The sequence below is a fragment of the Nannospalax galili genome, unplaced genomic scaffold, assembly GCF_000622305.1.
Source record: "Nannospalax galili isolate Female #2095 unplaced genomic scaffold, S.galili_v1.0 scaffold86, whole genome shotgun sequence".
Lineage (NCBI taxonomy): Eukaryota > Metazoa > Chordata > Mammalia > Rodentia > Spalacidae > Nannospalax > Nannospalax galili.
In genome coordinates, this window is record NW_008354174.1 from 1063165 (window position 1) to 1083069 (window position 19905).

Consider the following 19905-nt stretch of genomic DNA (forward strand, 5'->3'; position numbering starts at 1 on the left):
AAATTAAATAACATTTAGCTTGTATATAAAAACACAAATTTGTGCATGTCTGTGGAGCAGCATGTGATGTTTCAATGCATGAGTTTATTGTTGCTATGGTCTAGATGTAGAGTCTCCCCATAAGGGTCATGTGTTAAAGATTTATTTGCCAACCGATGGGCTTTCCAGAAGTAACTGTATCATGTCATGAGGGTGAAACTTTAAAATGGATCAGTTCCTTGATAAATTCATTGCTAAATATAGTATCAAGAGATGAGACCAGTGGGAGGAAGAAGGTAACTGGAGGTGAAGGCTGTAGGAGAATAAACACCTTGTTCCCAGACTCTTCCTGTCAGTCCCTCTGTCTCCTATCTACCATGGGGTGAGGCGCTGTGCTCCACCACCCATTTCCCTCCATCATGCTCTGCTTTACCATGCATGGGTCCCAAAACCACAGAATCAAGTTACCATGCATAGAAACTTCTGAAACTGCAAGTCCAAATAAGTCCTTCCTTCCTTTAGAATACTCCTCTGGGCAGTCATCACAGCAATGAAAGACTAGCTAGCACAGAAAATTGGTACCTTGGTACCAAGAGTGAGATCCTTGCTGTGACTACATGTGGTTCTGAAGCCTTTGAAGTTGGCTGGAAGAATTTGAAAATGTTGGAGATGTGGGCTAGAGGAGTCTCTAGAATTCTGTGAAAAGAGAAAAATGTGTGATTCTGGTGGGAGCTCAGAAGACCGTAGGATGCTGATGGGTATGCGGATGGTAAAGACTGGGCTCATGAAGTTTCAAGTGAGAACACGGACTCCAGGGAGAATGGGACCAGAAGTCATTTGTGTTACAGTCTAGCAATCACCTGATCTATACTTTGTCCGTGTCCTGAGACTTTTTTGGAAGTTAGATTTAAAGTTGATGAGCAAATTCAAGTACGTAGAAAATTTCAAGGCAGCTTCACAGTCAGGTGGTAGCAAAGGTTTTGCTGGATGCTTTCAGTCAGAATTACAGTGAGAATTAGGAATACAAGGCAGAGAGAATGGAAACGTGCAGTTCGATCCATTTGACCAGAAAAGAAGTATGTTACAAGTTATGATCAAAGAGGGGAGGGTGTTGTGTTAAAGAAATTAGCATTATTAAAAAGAAATGAGGGGCTGGAGAGATGACTCAGCAGTTAAGAGCACTGACTGCTCTTGCAGAAGACCCGGGTTTGATTCCCAGCACCGACATGGTGGCTATGAACTGTCCTTAACTCTAGTTCCAAGGGAATCTGAAGCCTTCTTCTGACCTCTGAGGCATTGCACAACATGGGTGCACTCACATACATGCAGGCAATACACTCAGACATATAATAAATAAATAAAATATTTTTTAAAACAATGAAACTGGGTCTGGTAGCAACAGGCTCATAATCCTAGCTACTCTGGGCCTGAACTGGGAAGATCCCAAGTTCAAAGTCTGCTTAGGCCATAGTGTGGGTTCAAAGCCCGTCTGGGCAAACTATAAAGATCCTGTCTCAAAATACAAAAGGAAAGAGGGTTTGGGATGTAGTTCAGTAGTAAAGTGCTTGTCTAGCAGAGACCCTGTGCTCCATCACCAATGCTGCTACAAAAAGTAAAGTACTTTACATAATGGAATATGGGAATCAAACAAGGGAAATGCCTTGAGGTACCTCAGGAATTGGCTAGACAACACCCCCCACCCCAGGCTCCAGGTATAAAAGTATAAACTCATTTGAAAGACTTTTGCTTGAGAAAAGAATGCCATCAGGCACCCCCTTCACACAGGTAACCCAGACAGTTGTTTGTCCAGGATTCATTCCGCTGTGGTCAGCAGCCCAGGCTACCTGTAGTTCAAGAGAGGCTGACTACTGCTATTACTGGCAAAAGAACTTGGCATCATCTGTGTTACTGGGTTTTCAGATACAAAGAATGTAAGAGTTACAGGGTTATAAAATCTTCCAACAAGATTTAAAGGAAAGCCTGAGAGACCAGACCATGCGCAGCAGAATTGGATCTCCTGCAGGTGCTCCTGATGGGGCAACAGGGACTCACAGCTAAGAGTTTGCCTTGAATCTCAAAGGAGACTTTGACTTGGATTTTTAAGAAATGCTGGAATTATTGATTCTTTAGTGACTCTGGCATTATGGGACAAATCATTTTGTATCATCAGAAGTACATGAGCCCACTAGGGCCAAGGGTGGGATGCTGTGGTCTGGATATAAGGTATTCCCCACAAAAGGCTCCTGTATTGAAGGTTTGGCTGTCAACTCATGAACTTTTGAGAGATGATTGGTTCATGAAAGCATTATCTTAATCTGCTGATGGAGTAATAGCTCAACAGGCTGTTAGGAGGTGGGGCTTGGTTGGAGGAAACTAGGACTCTGGGGGTCTGCCTGTCCTCAGCCCCTTCTTTGTGGCTTCTGTCACCTGTCTGCCATGAGGTAAGGCACTTTGCTCTACCACGTGGTCCCCACCAAGATGTCCTGCCTTTCCACGCATGAGCTCAAGAAGCAATGGGCTGAGGGCCAACAGGCTGCATCTTCTGAACGCATGAGCCAGCATAAATATTTCCTCCTTTATCAGTTATTTGTCTTGGGTATTTGTCATCACAGATCCAAAACCCTAATGCTGTTGTGTAACGTTTATGTCAGGGTAAATACCTGTTTCTTCCAAGATATTTTTTCTTTTTGAAATATATAGTCATCCTGCTGTTCAGTAGCATGTCAGAGCAGTTCATTCCCGTCTAACTATGGCTTAGCACCCATTGATCAGCCTCCGATCCCACCCTCCCTCTACTCAAAGTTTTTACACAATGACGTGAGTGTGAGTCTTTGTTGTGCTTCCCTGCCATGGTCCCCTGAGTTGTTGGTACCACTTCTCCACGTGACCAGTCATGACACGCTCAGGCTTACACAGAGCACCGTGGATTTCTCAGAGCCTAGACAGAGCCAGAATCCTCTATCCTGCAGCACTTTACCTCTTCCTCCTGCTTCTTGCAGGGATCCCTGCCTTTCTCTGACCGTTAATTCCACCAGAGCCTGTTTTCTACTGTCTAGTCTCTTCTTGTAGTCACTGTTCTGTCCCTTGTGCTTAGCCTGGAGCACAGTGCACAGTAGGTGTTTGCGTTTGTGAATGTTGAATGAATGAATGAATGCGTCCTGCTCCACCGGCTTCCCTGAGCTACTCCATAAGCCCTCTCCCTCTGTTGTATCTACTCTATGCCCTCCACTTGATACCAGGTGCCACACTGGCGTCATTTTCTGATTCCCTTGCACTGAACTAGAATATAATGGGAGCCTCCCTGAGAATGTGGGCCAGGTTCTCGAGGATATCTGCCTCTTCCAAGGTAGACAGACGGTGATTTTATTTGTCTTCTAGCTCCGGGTGGCTAGGGGAAAATGGACCGTTTGTCTATTCATTCGTCCATTGATCACTAACTCACCCTCAGGCAACCTTCCCTGTGTGCCAATAGTGCACCAGTCCCTTGCCTGGACCAGATGTTAGAGACAGAAAGAATCTATTGGTGGGTCCCTCCTGACCACTGACCCATCAGCACATACCCTTACTCCCTTTAACTTGCTTACTCATCACCTTTTTAGGGCTTTGATTTCTTACTAATTTACTAGTCAATTAGTTGAAGCAGAACTATGTCTCCTGACAGACTTAAGAACAGCTAATGATGGATGCGAAGTCATTTGTGTTGTTTTACAGGGACTCGTTGGAATTGCTAGCAAGGCTTGGAGTCCAGTAAGTAAGCTAATGAAATGAAAAAGTAAGGATGTGAATGTTTAGTGATCTTGCTCTAGGAAATGGATGTAAATAGAATGAAGAAGGTGGCTATGGGTATGAAATTCACCTTGTCGTATGCTCTAAAGCACCTCTGTGCTCTGTGCCAATGGACAGATGGATAATGAGCGTAACTTCTAGGTCAGAGAACCTCACAGCCCATGGGGACCCAGAAGACAGACCAACAAGTCCTTGAGGGTGAATCTTGAGGAAGAGAGTCCACCTGCCTCACTTTCCAGAAGCATATGCCACCTGAAGGGCTTACCTTGGAGCCAGAAGCCTGGACCACCTCTGTATTGTGTCCCGGTTCAGTGCAGTGATGACTGTGTCCATCTGCCCCTGGTCTGGAAGGATGAAGAAGACAGTCCCATTTCCCACATAATTCATCTGTACCAGCTGGCAAGGGATCACTGAGTCACGAAGGTAATGGATGGTGCTTGATTGGAACATCATGGGCAACTTGACTGTGCTTGTCTCATTCACATAGAAGTCCCCTTCTCTGGTGTTTTCTGGGTCAAAGGGATGTTCCCATGTTCCTGGAGGGGAGGGAGGGAGGGAGGGAGGGAGAGAGAGAGAGATCAAACCCGTAGGCCAGAAAGGAAAATTAAGTCTAGACAGCGTCATCAGCATCAACAGAGTACCAGGAATTCTGGAAGTGGCACAGGACCTCAAACCTTGAACTCAAGATCGCTGGTGGAAATAGGGAAGAACTGCCTTGTGGGAATGAACCAGCCATTCTATCTCAGTCCTGACAGACTGGCTAGTCCCTGGAGGAAGCTCTGACCTCTGCCACCTGGAATGAGGGGATTCTAGACCACGTTTCCTGGGTGCAGTCTGAATACGTGATTCCTTTAGGGTCACAGACACCCCTTTGCCCCCAGGCTAATCCAACCTGTTTGTATATGGCATTCTGTTATACTAGTCAAGTCTGATGGGAGGAACGTTGCTCCTCAGACTGAGCCAAAGCTTGCCTGATGACAAGGCCTCTCTCTCAGCCTCTTCTGCCATGTAGGAGCTGGTCTCAAGTAGTGTGACCAGTTTGGGACTTTCAACTCCACAGCTGTCAGATAAATGCAGCCACTCGTCTTCAGTCATTTGTTATTGGAGGTATTGGTGGTATTAGCGGGCTCACACAGGTTTCTATGGAGGCAAGAGGCAAGCATGCTCGAGGATGGGAGAGGAATTTGGTATGGTTGGACTGGTGTGTGTGTGTGTGTGTGTGTGTGTGTGTGTGTGTGTGTTAAGAGCTTGGAGGATTAAAGTGCTGAGACATGAGGCTGGGAATGGTAGAAGAAGCAGGAGACCAGGGCTTTCAACCTGGGTGTTATGGAGGGACTTGATGACAGCATGGGAGACAGTCAGTGCACTGTGAGTAGCGTGTCCTCCAGCCATCCTGGCCTCTACTTAATGGACAGCAATAGCGTATCCTACCCCACCTGTAGTTGTGACAGTGAAAAATGCCTCCAAATGTTGTCTGTTGTCCCCAGGAGGGTGAAAACATCACCCTTATCTGAGAGCCCTGTTCTAGAAAAATTTTGAGATTTTGTTCTCAGGGATGAGGTGCCGCCAAATCAGCTGATCATAAAACATAAAGTCAGTGTGTAGAGGGGAATGGTTATGAAAACTGTGTATTCTGGGCTTTCTTGTGGAGGTTTTATTTCAGTAGGTCTGGCATGACTTCTGAAATCTGTACTTTTAACAAATCTCCCTGGAAATGTTCCTGAATAGCACTTTGGAAACCCAGTGGAGACTAGCTTTCACTAGAGGGAGGACTTGGTCAGAGCTGGCTGTGAGCTCTGGGCAAATGTGTGCAGGATGACTTTGGGGGTTCTGGTGAGATCAGGGTGGGATGGGACCTTGTTGGCATGGGAGGAGTACCTTTGAGGGTCATGTAGTTGACTAGGATGAGGGTGGCTGGATTTTCCAGGTTTGAGAACACATCTTCAATTTTCCCCGGCATCTTATTCTGCACATAGTCGATGATCTGTCTTCTGGCTTGGTTCCAGTCCTGAAAATTGGCAGCCAAGGTCTCTGCCTCATAGTAGTGTTTGATGTCTGCTGAGAATGAGTCCAGTAGCTTCAGGCAATGGTCAAGAAACATGGCATTACCCATGTTCATCTCCAAGCTGGTATCTGACTGCTCGAAGAGGTGATGGAGGTGCCGGAAGCCTGAGTGGATCTCTGCTGCAGATGTTGTTGTGAGGTTGAAGCCCAGGCCCTGGAGAAGCTGGGTCTGCGTATGGCCCCTGGCACCTAGGGACAGCATGGCCAAAGCCATGGAAATGCTCACTGGGGAGATGAAGATGTTCTTATCAGGAGCCAAAGCCATGAGGTGCTGATACAGGTTGAAGGCAAAGTCCACATTAGTTGGAGCCAGGCCTCGGTGAGGACTCCATGAATTCATAGGAGCATTGGGGTCCTGTGCCTGGACAGCCCAGAGGCTGCTGGTGGAAAGCCAGAGGACACAGGTGTACAGGGCAGGTAGCATTGTCCAGGATGGTCAGGCCCTGCAAATCAAGAGTGCTTGTTAGATGATCTGGCGGTTTCAGAGTTGGGGGTGGGTGTCATGCCACAGGCGGCAGGTGAAAGCCCCCCCCCATTCCATTCCTTCACCTTGGCTGTCCACCAAGGAAAGTTACATCAGAGCTCTGGGCTTCAGTCTCCTCATTTGAAGATATTTACTTACTGTGATTGCTCTAAGTGTGGTTAAGTGCCTAATACTTGTCTAGGTATTTTGCTGATAGTCTTTTATGTAAATGCCATCAAAACACAAAGTAAATATTATTAAACTGACTTTAGGTGGCCAGAAGCTCAGAAAGGCTAAATATCCTCTTAACTGATACATTCAACATGTAAGAAAAGCAAAACAACCAAAAATTGCCAACTAAGGATCCCATGTCTGGCTAAACGCTCCTTAAAAAGTGAACAGAAATGAAGACATTCCTTGAACAAGACCAAAGAGCTCACCCCCATGGGACTACCCTGCAAGAATGGATTTCATTCTGATTTCAGATCAGATGGAAAAGACACTGGGCATTAACTAGAAGCTGATGAAGAAATAAAAATACCTGACAAAGGACAGTGCATGAGCAATTTCCAAGGCTAGGATAATTGAAAATTACCCTGTAATTCCACATTTTATATTCTCTGTAATTTAAAGGCATCTTGAGCGTTGACCCCAGTTGTGGGTTTCTGTGTTAATCACATCCTACTGGGAAAAGTGGCTTCTCTGATGAAGGCTGAGAGATGTACTAATCTGTGGTATGCAGATGAGAACTTAGGGGGTAGTTTATTACTATGTCTGTTTAGTCAAATAATACTAGCATGTTCTCCATTGATGGCTTCTGGAGAGAGACAATTTCCTTCAGGGATGTGGCCCTTAAGAGGCTTCCCATGCTCCAGTAGATGACCCTACAACCATGCATATACCGGGAGTGCTGAGTGGACTCGGTGGATTATATGAAGATTTTAGGGAAAAGGGGGGGTTAAGAGAGTGGATTTGATCAAAATACATTATACCCATGTATGAAATTCTTGAACAATAACAAAAAGAGTCATGGATCGAAATTATAAGTCAATGTTTTGGGGGCATTCAACCCAGAAAGACATTGGCTGTGATATTATCACCAAAGGGAGGTGAGACTCCGCTAGGCAGAAGTAGAGTTCCCAGTGGCACCCCAGTGCCCACTTGAGGTTAGCCTTCATTGATGTGCATTAGATGTCCTCATGAGCCAGTCCCTCAGCCCTGCATCAAACTACCTGAGGTCCCAGCCACAGTGCTACTGGGTGCCACAAGTTCCTCCTGCCTCACACTAACTAGACTGCTACCCTGCTGCAAGTTGGGTCAGAGGGCAGGGCAGGGCAAGGCAGGACAGGGCAGGGACGGCAGGTCAGGTCACTACAGTCCCCCAGTGTTTGTTGAGCTCTGCTCTGGACTGAGACCCGGAGATAAAGATGGGCCTTCCCTTGCCCTGCCTCATATGGCTCTACCCTGTAGGCCTGTCCCCTCGTACCTTGCCTGGCTCATTCCCTCTTGATCTTTGAGACTCAGGTGCTTGGTCACGGCCTCCAGGATGCCCTTCCTCTGTCCTCCTCTCTGATGATGACCTCATGTCACACACAGGGACATCTTGGTTTCTGTACTGGGCCGTACCTGTCTATGAGTTCTTTGGAGCAAGGACCCCAGGCAGCAGGAGATTAAGAACAGGCTGGGCCTCCCTCCTCTTCCTACTTCCTGCCTTCCTTCCTGCCTCAGTAGTTCAAGAGGGGGACTGAAACCTTCCTGCTTCACCAGACTGCTGTGAACACCTCTCATGGCTATCATCAGTGCCTGACTTAGGTGTCTTTGCTTCCTGGGACCCAATGCAGAGATGGAGAAACAGACCTGGATGAAGCAGAGCATCCCCTGCAGGGCTGGGTGGGCACCTTCAGAGCCCTTTGCCTGCCACTGTTGAAAGCCACATGCTAAGCAAGGCGTCTCTTAAGTGCCAGCCTTCTGAAAAGGTTGAGGGTCAGTAGGACCCATGCCTCTCTTTTTAGGAATGTCTTCCTTGTCGTTCATCTCTGAAGTGACTGTGGGATGAATACCCAGGACATTCTCACCAGTGTGTTAGGTGAAGCTCCAGGCATAAGTTGTGTTATGATGCAGATAGTTAGCGCAGGTCCTTTCCCTTCTATCTGCACTGTCCATTCCTGTCCTAGGCGAGGACCTGTGGCAGAGGGGTGTGTGGGACTCTGTGCGGTGCCCTTGAATACACCGACTGTGCACTCCCTACCCGACCCCAGCTGGCATCCTCCTCCAGGGTGCTGCTTGGCACTGATCCATCTCAGCTCTGAGATTCCCATTCTCGACTGCCGATGCTGCTCCACTTCCACCAGCAGCAGGGAGGAATGAAGCTCGGCTATTGCCCTCCATGACAGCCCCTTGCAAGGCAGGAGCCCCATCAGCGGGTGACCTCTGATTCTGGGACCTGGGAAGTCCTCTACAAGATTCAAGTCACAGCACACCACCCCCATATACACTTACCAATTTACACAAAAACGCTGCAGGCGTTGCTGCGTTCTGGAGTGCAGCAGGCGGAGGCGGTGGGGTGTGGGCACAGGCAGGGGCAGGAAGCACAGAGTGCTCTCTGGGATGACTCACGGTCTGCAGTGGGCTCACGCTGTTCCCACTCGCTCTGTTCTGCTGCCTGGGATCCTAGCGCAAGTACAGTAAGGCGTCGGGGAGACTGTCCACTAAATCTTATTTGCCAGCTTTTCTGCTGGTTAATGGTTAGAGGGAGGGGGACAGTGGCCTTTACCATTTGGTGGTCCCCGCCCCCCAACCATCAACCAATGGGAGGCATTTTTAGGAAATGCAAATAAACACAGTGACACTGTAAATTAACTTTCCTTTATATTCCATTCCCCTTTTATTTTAAATATGAAAATGTGGCTGGAGTTGCGTCAATGTTTGTGATTGCTTCATCTCAGTTGGCAGGAAAGTCACTGGTGCCATTGATAAGCACCACGACAAGGACTCTGTGCAGAGCCAGGTGGAGGGGAGGAGCCAAGGGCGGAGGGGAGGAGCCAAGGGAGGAGGAGACGTTCGATAATATGGTATAGCTCAGGGCCTCCTGGGGGTTATCAGTTAGCCTTCACAATGGTTAATGAACAGACTGTTACTGTCTCTCTTCTTTATGAGGTTGATGAGTTTGTTTTAGTTTCAGGGGGATTGAACCTATGACCTCGTGCATGTTAGTTAAGAGCTCTACCACTGAGCTACACCCCTCACTGGCATCTCTCTTCTTTAGACAAGAGGACATAGATGCTGGAAACTGAGCGAGCTGCCTGAGACCGTTTCACACTGAAGTCTACCACTCTCCCTCCTACCCACATGCTCATTCGCCAGGTTTTTGTTTTCGTTGCAGAAGACATACCTCAAACTCAAAGTGTCAGAATGCAAAAAGGAATATCGATTTGTTTTCATGAATGGGAGTTCCAGAGTGGAAAGGGCTTCAGGGTCTCCAATCTGTCACTAGATCTTTCTCTTTCTTCTTTCAAATTCTGTGGTGTTTCCACTTCTTACCTGACTTTGTTCAGTGAGGACAAAAGTTCCAGTTATGTGGGTCTCCCTGGCCTTCAGCAAATTCATTTTCTTCCTCTTTTCCCCTTTTTTTCAGTCACTCAGAGGCCTGTGGACACCAGTGTCTATCCTTGGACTGACCACAGTGTCCAAAGGGAGGTGACACTGTGGGTGCCCAGCCTGAGTACCGTGCCCTCTGGTGGATGGATGCATCACTGCCTTCTGTTCAAGGATATCGGAAGCTGCTCCCGCAGGGAATGAGGACAGTAGGCCCCCACCTGGTATCTTGGATCACTTCTGGCTTCAGTCATAGTTGTTATTCTTTTCTAGTTTTCTATTTTGTAAGCCTATTTTAGAATCCATAGCTAAGAATTTATCTCATCTAGATTTGCAGATTAAACATCAGTTACTCCTGATACACTTCATTGGCATTTTAAGTTATTATATAATACCAGTGTTCTGTGTCTGTTATATATTTACTCTGTTTCCATCTTGCTAAAGTCTCTCTCTGTCTCTGTTTGTCTCTCTGTCTCTCTGTCTCTCTCTGTCTCTGTCTCTGTCTCTCTCTCTTTCTCTCTCTCTCTGCACATGCACAGGTCTGAGTATGCATTTGGAGGTCAGAGTAAAGCCTTGTTTTTTGTTCCTCAGGCTCCATCCATCTTATTTTCAAGACAGGGTCTCTCACTGGCCTGGAACTCTCTGAATAGAGACCCAGAATCATCCTGTCCGCCTCCTCAGCACTAGGATGACAAGCTTGTGCCACGATGCCCAGGGTTTTTTCTTCTCTTTTACATTTGTTTGAGGATCCAGCTCAGATCCTTGTTTTCAAGGCAAGCATTTTTATCAGCTGAGCTGTCTCCCCAGCCCTTTGGTAAGTTTTATTAGAGAGACTAATTGATCTTAGAAAGTGTCAACTTATAGTTTTATTATTTTCTTATAAAAATCTATAGTTCACTGATTTCTATTTATAGTGTCTTTTGAAAACCATCTTTGGACATTTTCTGGGTGTTAATTTTTTGCTCTTTCTCTATTTTCTTGAGGTAAGTGCTTATCTTCCTGCTTTGGCTAGTTTTGGCACCACTGTGACCAAACACATGACATAGGCAGCATAGAGGAGGAAGGATTTATCCTGGCTCATGGTTTAAGATGGGTTCAATCTATCACAACAGGAAGGTGTGGCAGAGCATCTCAGTTCACACCACCTCCAGAGGGTGTGATGGAGCACCTGAGTTCACACCACCATAGGAGGTCTGGCAGAACACCTCAGCTCTCATCACCACAAGGGGGTGTGGTAGAGCACCTCAGCTCACATCGCCTCAGGAGGGTGTGGTGGAGCACCTCGGCTCACATCACCGCAGGAGGAGTGGTGGGGCACCTCGGTTCACACCACCACAGGAGGAGTGGTGGGGCGCCTCGGTTCACACCACCACAGGAGGAGTGGTGGGGCGCCTCGGTTCACACCACCACAGGAGGAGTGGTGGAGCACCTTGGCTCACATCGCCTCAGGAGGGTGTGGTGGAGCACCTCGGCTCACATCACCGCAGGAGGAGTGGTGGGGCACCTCGGTTCACACCACCACAGGAGGAGTGGTGGGGCACCTTGGCTCACATCACTGCAGGAGGAGTGGTGGAGCACCTCGGCTCACATCACCGCAGGAGGAGTGGTGGGGCACCTCGGTTCACACCACCACAGGAGGAGTGGTGGGGCACCTTGGCTCACATCACTGCAGGAGGAGTGGTGGGGCACCTCGGTTCACATCACCACAGGAGGAGTGGTGGAGCACCTTGGCTCACGTCACCGCAGGAGGAGTGGTGGAGCACCTTGGCTCACATCACCACAGGCCACGGAGCAGAGGAAAGGAGAACGCTGCTGCTCTGATGGGTTTTTATTTTCTCCCTTTTCCTCACTCTGGGTTCCCATGGTGCCACTCACATCCAGGGTGGATCTCCCACTCAGTTAATCCCTCTAGAAACAATCTCACAGACACACCTAGAGGTGTGCCTAGATCTAGCAGATTCTAAATCTGGTCAAGTTTCAATGAAGGTTAGCCACCACAGGTCCACTCTTGGTCAACTACATCACTTAAGCCACAACATTCCTTATCTGGCCCCCAAAGGCTCAAGTCTGTTTCACAATACAAAATATTTTCAGTCCACCCTGAAGAGTTGCAATAGTTTTAACAGTTCTAACATAGCTCAAAGGTCCAAGCACAAAGTCTCTACTGAGACTCAGGGAACTCTCTTAGCTCCAGTAAAACCAAAAAGGAAGTTAAGTACTTCCAGAACATCACGACGTCGGGGAGATACTCTTACTGCAAAGGGGAAGAGCGGTAGAATAGCAAGGAAGGGTTGGACTGGGCAGGACTGAAACCCAGCAGGGCTACCATCAAATCCCTTGGCTCTGTGTTTGCCGTGTAGGGCACATGGTGCCATGACGTGAGCTCCGACAGGCTCAGCAGTCCTGCTGGCCTTCCCATTTGCAGCCCGCATAGCCTGTCTCATAGGCTGGTCTTACTGACTGCTTATGGATTTCTTCGGTAGACATTCCAGATTCCTCGCATCTCCAACATTCTGGGATGTCCCTGAAGCCTGACTTCACCCGCATAGCTTCACATATCTATTCTCAGATCTGGTCTCCTTAAAAAAATATGTATGGCAGACATTATCTGTGAATTGCCCAAACCTAAGTGGCACATTTACAATGCAACCTCTAGACCTCACGGGACATAGAACAAGGGGTAAAGGGAACACTAATGAATATCTCAATTCTCATTAATGAAGCTCCTTCATGCAACAGAGCCCCAGGAACACAAAAGGTCACAAATAGCTAAAGTGTAGAGGTTAAGAGTCTACAGAATGCTGGTCCTTGGACAGGACTCCTATATTAAATTTCGCCCGCTCAGGGTTCAGGGACCATTGTGGAAGAGGGGGCAGAAAGATTGTAAGAGCCAGGGAGGAGGCGCATGACCATATGGAGGTAGAGTCCTACAGGCTCCTGGGACCCTGCTTATATGAACCTGCAGCAATGGTGTCAGCTTGCACAAGACCCATGCAAACTCAAGTGTCACCCACCTAGAGGGAGGAAGAAAGCTCATAAGATGCAGGAAATAAAACACATAGGACCTAGGAAGTAGATGAAACTTGCTCCAGAAGCTTGTGAAAGTTACTGATTCACAAGGCCCCTCCCCAAGGTTGTATACACGGTGACGCTCCGACAGGCTGAGCAGCCTGCAAGGCATGCAGAGAGCTCTAGGGATTTAGTTTTCCTGGGTTGCCACCCATGCTGGCCTGGGCTTTGCAGCTGTCCTTTGATTCATGCTCCTGTAAGTAATTCCTCACCCACACGCCTGTAAGTCACCCCAATAAACTCACTGGTTCACTGAGTTGGACTCAGGTGTGATCTTTGGTCTCTCATGGTGCCCTTCATGTGTCCCCAGGAAAGTCACACAACAGAGTGCTCTTCAGAGTCTCATTTCCGGGTGAACAGGGTCCAGGCCTCGCCTGGCATGGGAAAGACCACACCAAGCCAAAGACTGTAGTGTCAGAGTTTGCAGAGAAGGGATCTGGCTGGCCTTTGCCAGCAGTAGCTGGCTGCTTGCTCAGGGAGTCATGAGCTGTACTGGCAGATACAGATGCCAACCAGTGCTGTCATCAGTGTGAGGGTAGCAGGAGCAGGCTGGGTATTCTCTAGAGGGCTTTCAGTGCTCTCTAAATCCTGGGCTGCGAAGACTGGACCTGGGTGGGATGTCACTGGCACAAGACCTGCCTTTCGGGGTCATGAGGCCACCTACATCCTTTCCTGTTGGTCACTGCCACGGGCGCCACCTGTCCTTACCCTTGGGCTTAGGCTTTGGGCAGATCTTGAACCAAACCTTCTCCTCCCCTAGCCTCCATCTTCCTGGAGAACCCATTGATTTCACCTTAGTTCCAACACCTTTCCTAATGAAAAGTCTACCTCAGCCGGTTGCCTCTTTGGTTTTCCTGCTTCCTTCCTGCCTTGTGTTCCAGCTCGACTGCCCTCCCAGCAACACGTAACACACTGAGTTGAGTGTGGTGCTTGGCACCTCTCACCGGGTGCCAGCTCTGGTATTGGGTGTATATCGATTGACCTATTTTATCCTTACAAGAACCCTATGGTGTAGATGTGGATGTAGATGTGGTCATCCCAGGAAATGTAACAGTCAAGAGCAACAGCTTGGGGTTCAGATCCAGATCTCGCACTTTGCTGTGTAACCTGGGGTGATTCCAAGGGTCACTCTAGTCCTGAGAATCTCTCTGCAATGTTGTGAAGGTTAGATGAGGTAATATGTTGGAAGAACCTGGAAGAGTGTTGACATGTTGTAACTCACTTACTATGGATGCAGTGATTATTGCTGCTTCGTTTGGCAGTTTGGGAAGCTGACAGAGAGGTCAGTTGAATTTCCAAAGTTGCACGTGTTAAGTAAATGAACTAGGAAATGAATTTTAACTTAGGTACTCGAGGCAAAACCCATGCTCTTCCCACAGAGGTCAACTGCCTCATTTGTTCAGCTCTCTCCTGCCTTGTCTCACATCAGGATAGAGGTCACGGTATTTCTGCTTTGAACCTGTGGAATTCTGTAGGACTCAGGGTTTAGAACAGGGCTCTGAGTTGGGGTATAGGGTAGTTATGTGAATGGCTACTGTTAGTCCAGATGTGTCCTATGATTCACAAGTTACCAGTGGCCTGAAAAAGTCTTGGAAACACGAGGGAAGGCAGGCAAATTCTGCAGGCCCCATCATCTCTCTTGAGAGAAGTTGGACTAAGTCTGAGTTCTGCCTTCAGCTCTGTCACCAATTTGCTCCATGATCTTGGCCAAGTTGCTTGACTTCTCTGAAGCACAGTGTATTAGTTTGTTTTCCATTACTATAATGAAACATTAGCAGCTGGGCAACTTTTAAAAGAAAAAAGGTTCATTCACCTCACAGTTGTGGAGGTTCAAGGGCATGTTCCTGGCATCAGTTGACTTTGATGAGAACCTCCGGGTGAATGGTATCACTGTGGTTGGAGCACACATAGGACTGACAGATCACATGGAAAGACAGGAAGCCAGAGAGGAACTGGGGCTTTATCCAGGTGCCACAGGACCTATGCTAATCCCTTCTGAGGGCACACCTCCAATTAACCAAGGATCTTCTACCAGGCCTCATTTTTTAGAGGTCCCACCACTCAAAACTGTGGGTGACAAGCCATATCCAAACCACAGCCCTTAGCTTTTAAAAAGTGATTTGTGTGTGTGCAAAATATGTGTGCATGCAGGTGTATGCATGTGCATGCATGCGTGCACACATGTATATGTGTATATGCATGCATGTATGTGTACATGTGCATTGGTATTTGCATATATGTGCACATGTATGCATGTGTGTGCATGTGTGTCTGTGAATGCATGCATAGTCTGTGTGCATATGTGTATATGTGTGTGCATGTGCATTGGAATATGCATACACGTGCACATTTGTGTGCCTGTGTGTATGAGCATGCGTGTCTGTATGTGAATGTGTGTGTAGTCTATGTATATGTGCACACATGTGTGTTGGGGCATGTGTGGAAGCTGGAGGTTGACACTGGGGCATCTTCCTCAATCATCTGGTTCTGTCATGACTAAATGGAAATTATGGGATTTTTCAGAGGAAGGTCACAGACTTACTGTGTTATTCTCATGTCCTCTCAGACATGCCTACAGCCAGCATGACTGTCACTGTTGATGCTGGTCAGCTGGCTGAGGTGGGGCTTATCAGCCCAGCTTCCAAGTTCTCCTGCTTCCCCTCTTCCCATCTTGCCCTCTGGGAAGGCTGTTGCTACACGTAGCCTGTACTTAAGGAGATGGGATTTAGTTCTGCTGCCTTGAAGGCTGAGTGTCTGTAGAAATTACTTGGAATTCTTCTCCATGGAAGACTAGTCTCTTCTCGATCTATTTATTCAATAATTTATTCCTGTCAGTATGGACTCATGCATATTTATGTTTTGAGTTCTAATATGTTCTCTCTCTCTCTCTCTCTCTCTCTCTCTCTCTCTCTCTCTACACACTATAATCTAAAACACGACTTGAATTATTATTTTTTTGTTCAAAGGGATTCAGGGTCTGGGGAGACAGCTTAGTTGGTAAAGTGTTTACCTAGCAAGCAAGGGGACCTGAACTCAACCTTTAGAACCCCATGTTTGACAAAAAAGCCAGGTGTAGCAGTGTGTGCTTGTATTCAAGTACTGGGGTAGTGGGAGGTGGCTGGATTCCTAGAACTTACTGGACAGTAGGCCTAGCCTACCCAGTGATCTCCAAGCCAAAGTTGACCTCTGGCCTCCACAGACACATGCACACATGTGTATGCACGCCAACACATGCACTCCCGCCCCCACAATGTACCGTTGTGAAGACACACCCAGGCATTCAGCTCCGGCTGTCAAGGTCTCTCCCTGTTGCCTCTACATTGCTCCGCTGATATATGAACCTTAGCGCTGCAGGGATTTAAGCAAGACTTCTTTGCTTTCTGGCATTAAAAGGTGCCCCAGGATCATCTTATGTATTTTCTGTCTTGTTTCCAGAATCCTCCATTTCTCCAAGAAGTCCTGATTACTTAGTGGGAGAATGATTTTAGAAACCTAGGTCTCAGTGCTATATGCTCCTTGATGCTGAGGTGTTTCTTAAGTGATTTGAAAATTTTATTTATTATTTCTATTTTATGTGTATGAGTGTATTGCCTGCATGTGTGTAAGTACACCCATATCATGCAATGCCCACAGAAATCAGGAAAGGGTGTTAGATTCCCCTGGAGCTGGAGTTAGGGACATTTGTCAGCCGCCATGTGGGTGCTGGGACTCGAACCTGGGTCCTCTTAACCACTGAACCAACTCACCAGTCCCCTAGAAATTAGTTTTATGGATTTTGATAAATGCAAAGTGCCACGCGCCCACTATTAGCACCTGGTGCAAAGCATTTCATCATCCCGTGTTCCTTCTCGTTAACCCTCCCTCTTCCCCTGAATGCCAAACGCTAGTGACCTGATCTTACTGTTGCTCCAGTTTTTTTCTTTTCCAGAATGACACATGATTGGATTCACAGAGCATGTGGTCTCCCAGACTGGTTTCTTCAACATGACCATAGGCATGCAAGGCCGCTGCATTGTTTTGTGACTCCACAGATCAATTTCTTTTTTATTATCTTATCTCATTATTGGTGAGTAACATTGCCTTGTTTCAACGCACATGGTTTGCTAATCCATCCACACATCGAGGATGTCTTTGTAGCTTCCAGTTTTTACTGACTGTGAATGAAACCAGTAAACCCTTTAGTATAATTGTGTGTGTGTGTGTATGTGTGTGTGTGTGTGTGTGTGTGTGTCTGTGGACAACATTTTAAAATTGGGTAAATATCTAGAATGATGGTTGTTGGGTATGGTAAGACTATATTTCACACTGTAAGAATCTTGTAACTTGCCTTTTCAATTCTTAGGACTAAATTTTGAAGTCTGATTTTTTTTAGCAAGTTTGGTTCATACATTTTTCCTTTTATTGTTCATATTTTTGATGTCTTATGTAAGAATCCTTTACTTAGGCTGAGGTCATTTAAGCTTCTCCTGTGGTTTATTTTAGAACTTTTAAGGTTTTAGCGCTTATACTGAGTCTATGATTCATTGTGTGTTAATTTTGAGTATGGTATGAGGTGGTTTTCAGCCATTATTCCCTCGTTTCCTTCGCTCCCTCCCTCCCTCCCTCCTTCGCTCCCTCCCTCCCTCCTTCTCTCCCTCTCTCCCTCCTTCACTCCCTCCTTCCCTCCCTCCCTCCTTTGCTCCCTCCCTTCTTCCCTTCATCTCTTCCTTCCTTTTCTCTCTTTTCTTTTTCTTTCTTTCTTTCTCTCCTCTTCCTCCCCCTCTCTTTCTCCTCTTCCTCCCTTTTTTCCTTTTCACATGACTAGGAGGGTGCCAAAGGGGAAGGGTTGAAAATGATTTTCTGTGTGAAATACACAAAAATTCAAAACCATTTTTTTTTAAAGTCCCTATTTCTGAAGACAGGAGATACTTTGGACACAGGACTTTTTTTTTTTTTTTTTTTTTTTTTGAGACAGGTTCTTCCTGTAGCCCCAGCTGTCCTGGAACTCACTATGTAGACCAGGCTGGCCTTGAACTCACAGAGATCCACCTACCTCTGCCTCACGAGTGTTTGGATTAAATGCCTGGCAGGACTTTTATCTAGGGGGTAATCAACAGCTATCTAATTGGACTTAAAGCCTTCTCAATGGGAAGGAACTCATGGGTGATATAGCCAAATACATATGTCTGGAGAGGTCATAGGTCCTAGACAAAACCCTATCTCTGTCATATCTCTAGACAAATGAAATTTCTTACTGTATGCTAAATATGGAACCTTATATTCACAGACAAGTATACTATATACCATTCATCAAAGAAACTTCTTTTTGCAACAGATAGAGGCTATTACAGAGTCCCCCAACAGGTCACACACATAGAATAAATGTCTGAGAGATGCTCAACTCTAAGTGGCGTATCTACAATGGAACATCTCCACCTAAAGCTCATGGACAATATAGCGGAACAAAGGGTAGAGAGAATACGAATACATCCCTCAACTCTCACCAGCAAAGCTTCCTCATACAACAGTGCGATACACACAGAAGGCCATAACTGGCCAAGTTTAGAGAATAAGAAACTGCAGAGTGCATGTTCCTGGATAGGACTCCTATATTAAACTTCATCTATCCATGGTTCATGACCATTGTGGAAGAGGGGGCAGAAAGAGTATAAGAGCCAGGGTTGGTGCATGAACATGGACCAGCAGAGGAAAGGAGGCAGAGGCTTTCAGGTCCCTGGGAATTTGCTCATATGAACTTGCAACAATGGTGACAGTGTGTACAAGACCCATGCCAACTCAATCAGACAAAAACCCAGTGTAGTGCTGGGGAAGTGGGCAGCAGGCTACAACCTTAGCCAAGGAACTATTGGCAACTGATTACTGCGGGGTGAGGGAGAGTAGATCTTTAAAGGAGGGACTCTAGATAGGCTGACTAGACTTCAGTGGATGAACATACACCCAGAGAAATCTGGGTGCAAATGTTTGACAGGGTAGAACTTAACATATATGACAGAATGCATGGAATCTGGTAGAGTGCAATAGAGGGTGTGGTTGGGGGAGGAGGGCCCCATGACCTCCCTAATGTTGGGAGTCAAAATCTGATTAAGATATATGAAATACACAAAAGCTCAATAAAATATACATAAAAACAAAGAAAAAATTATTTTATTTTAAATTATGTTCATGTGTGAGTATGTATGTGGACATATATATGTATGTGAGTACAGGTGTCTGCAGAGGCCAGAGGTATTGGATCCCCTGGAGCTGTAGTTACAGACAGTTGTGAGCTGCCCAGCATAGGTGCTGAGAACCAAACTTGGGTCCTCTGCAAGAACAGCCCTTGATCTTACTGGTGAGCCATCTCTCCAGCCCCAGAGTTTATTTCTTATAAGAGTCACGTTATACACTGTACTGAACCCTGTGGTTCTTTGGATAGTGCTTACAGGATTAGCGTATTTTCCATATCTGCTGTCCTTCCTACCCAGTTCTTGCCACATCTATAGGCAGTGGTTGTAAGAGTTGGAGGAAAGACATGATTGTGGCTTGAACTAGAGTGGTAGTGAACGCTAAAGGGAGTAGCTGGATTCTAGATATACTTTAAAAATGGTATTTTTATTATTTTAATTGTGTGTGTGTGTGTGTGTGTGTGACCTCTCATGTGCAACTGAGGAGACCAGAGCTGGATTTACAGGTGGCTATGAGTCACCTGATGTGGATTTTGGGAACTGAACTTGGGTCCTCCGTAAGAGCAGTGTGTTCTCCTAGCTACTGAGTCATCCCTCCAGCCCCTCTAGACATGTTTTGGAGGAAGGGCTGATGATCTTCGCTGACAATGCAACGTATGGTGTGAGAAAAGGAGAGGACACTGAAGGCTTGTGCTGAGCAGCTGGGAGGGTGAACGTACTGTTAGCCAGTGGCAGGTGGAGGCATTTGAGGTCAAGAACTCAGCTGTGACCATACAGAGTTTGTGA

General features: G+C 46.8%; 1 protein-coding gene across 1 annotated transcript in view; it reads right to left on the reverse strand.

Annotated features, from left to right (window-relative positions):
- The window catches only part of Serpina6 (serpin family A member 6), a 17992-nt gene extending 8923 nt beyond the window's left edge, over positions 1 to 9069 (reverse strand). Inside the window, exons 1-3 of the mRNA XM_008851203.3 lie at positions 8792 to 9069; positions 5644 to 6272; positions 4031 to 4301 (exon numbers count right to left, since the gene is read on the reverse strand). Coding sequence (XP_008849425.1) covers positions 4031 to 4301; positions 5644 to 6253 — 881 coding nt within the window. The 5' untranslated portion in view covers positions 6254 to 6272; positions 8792 to 9069. The remainder of the gene's footprint in view (positions 1 to 4030; positions 4302 to 5643; positions 6273 to 8791) is intronic.
- Between the last annotated feature and the right edge of the window lie 10836 nt (positions 9070 to 19905).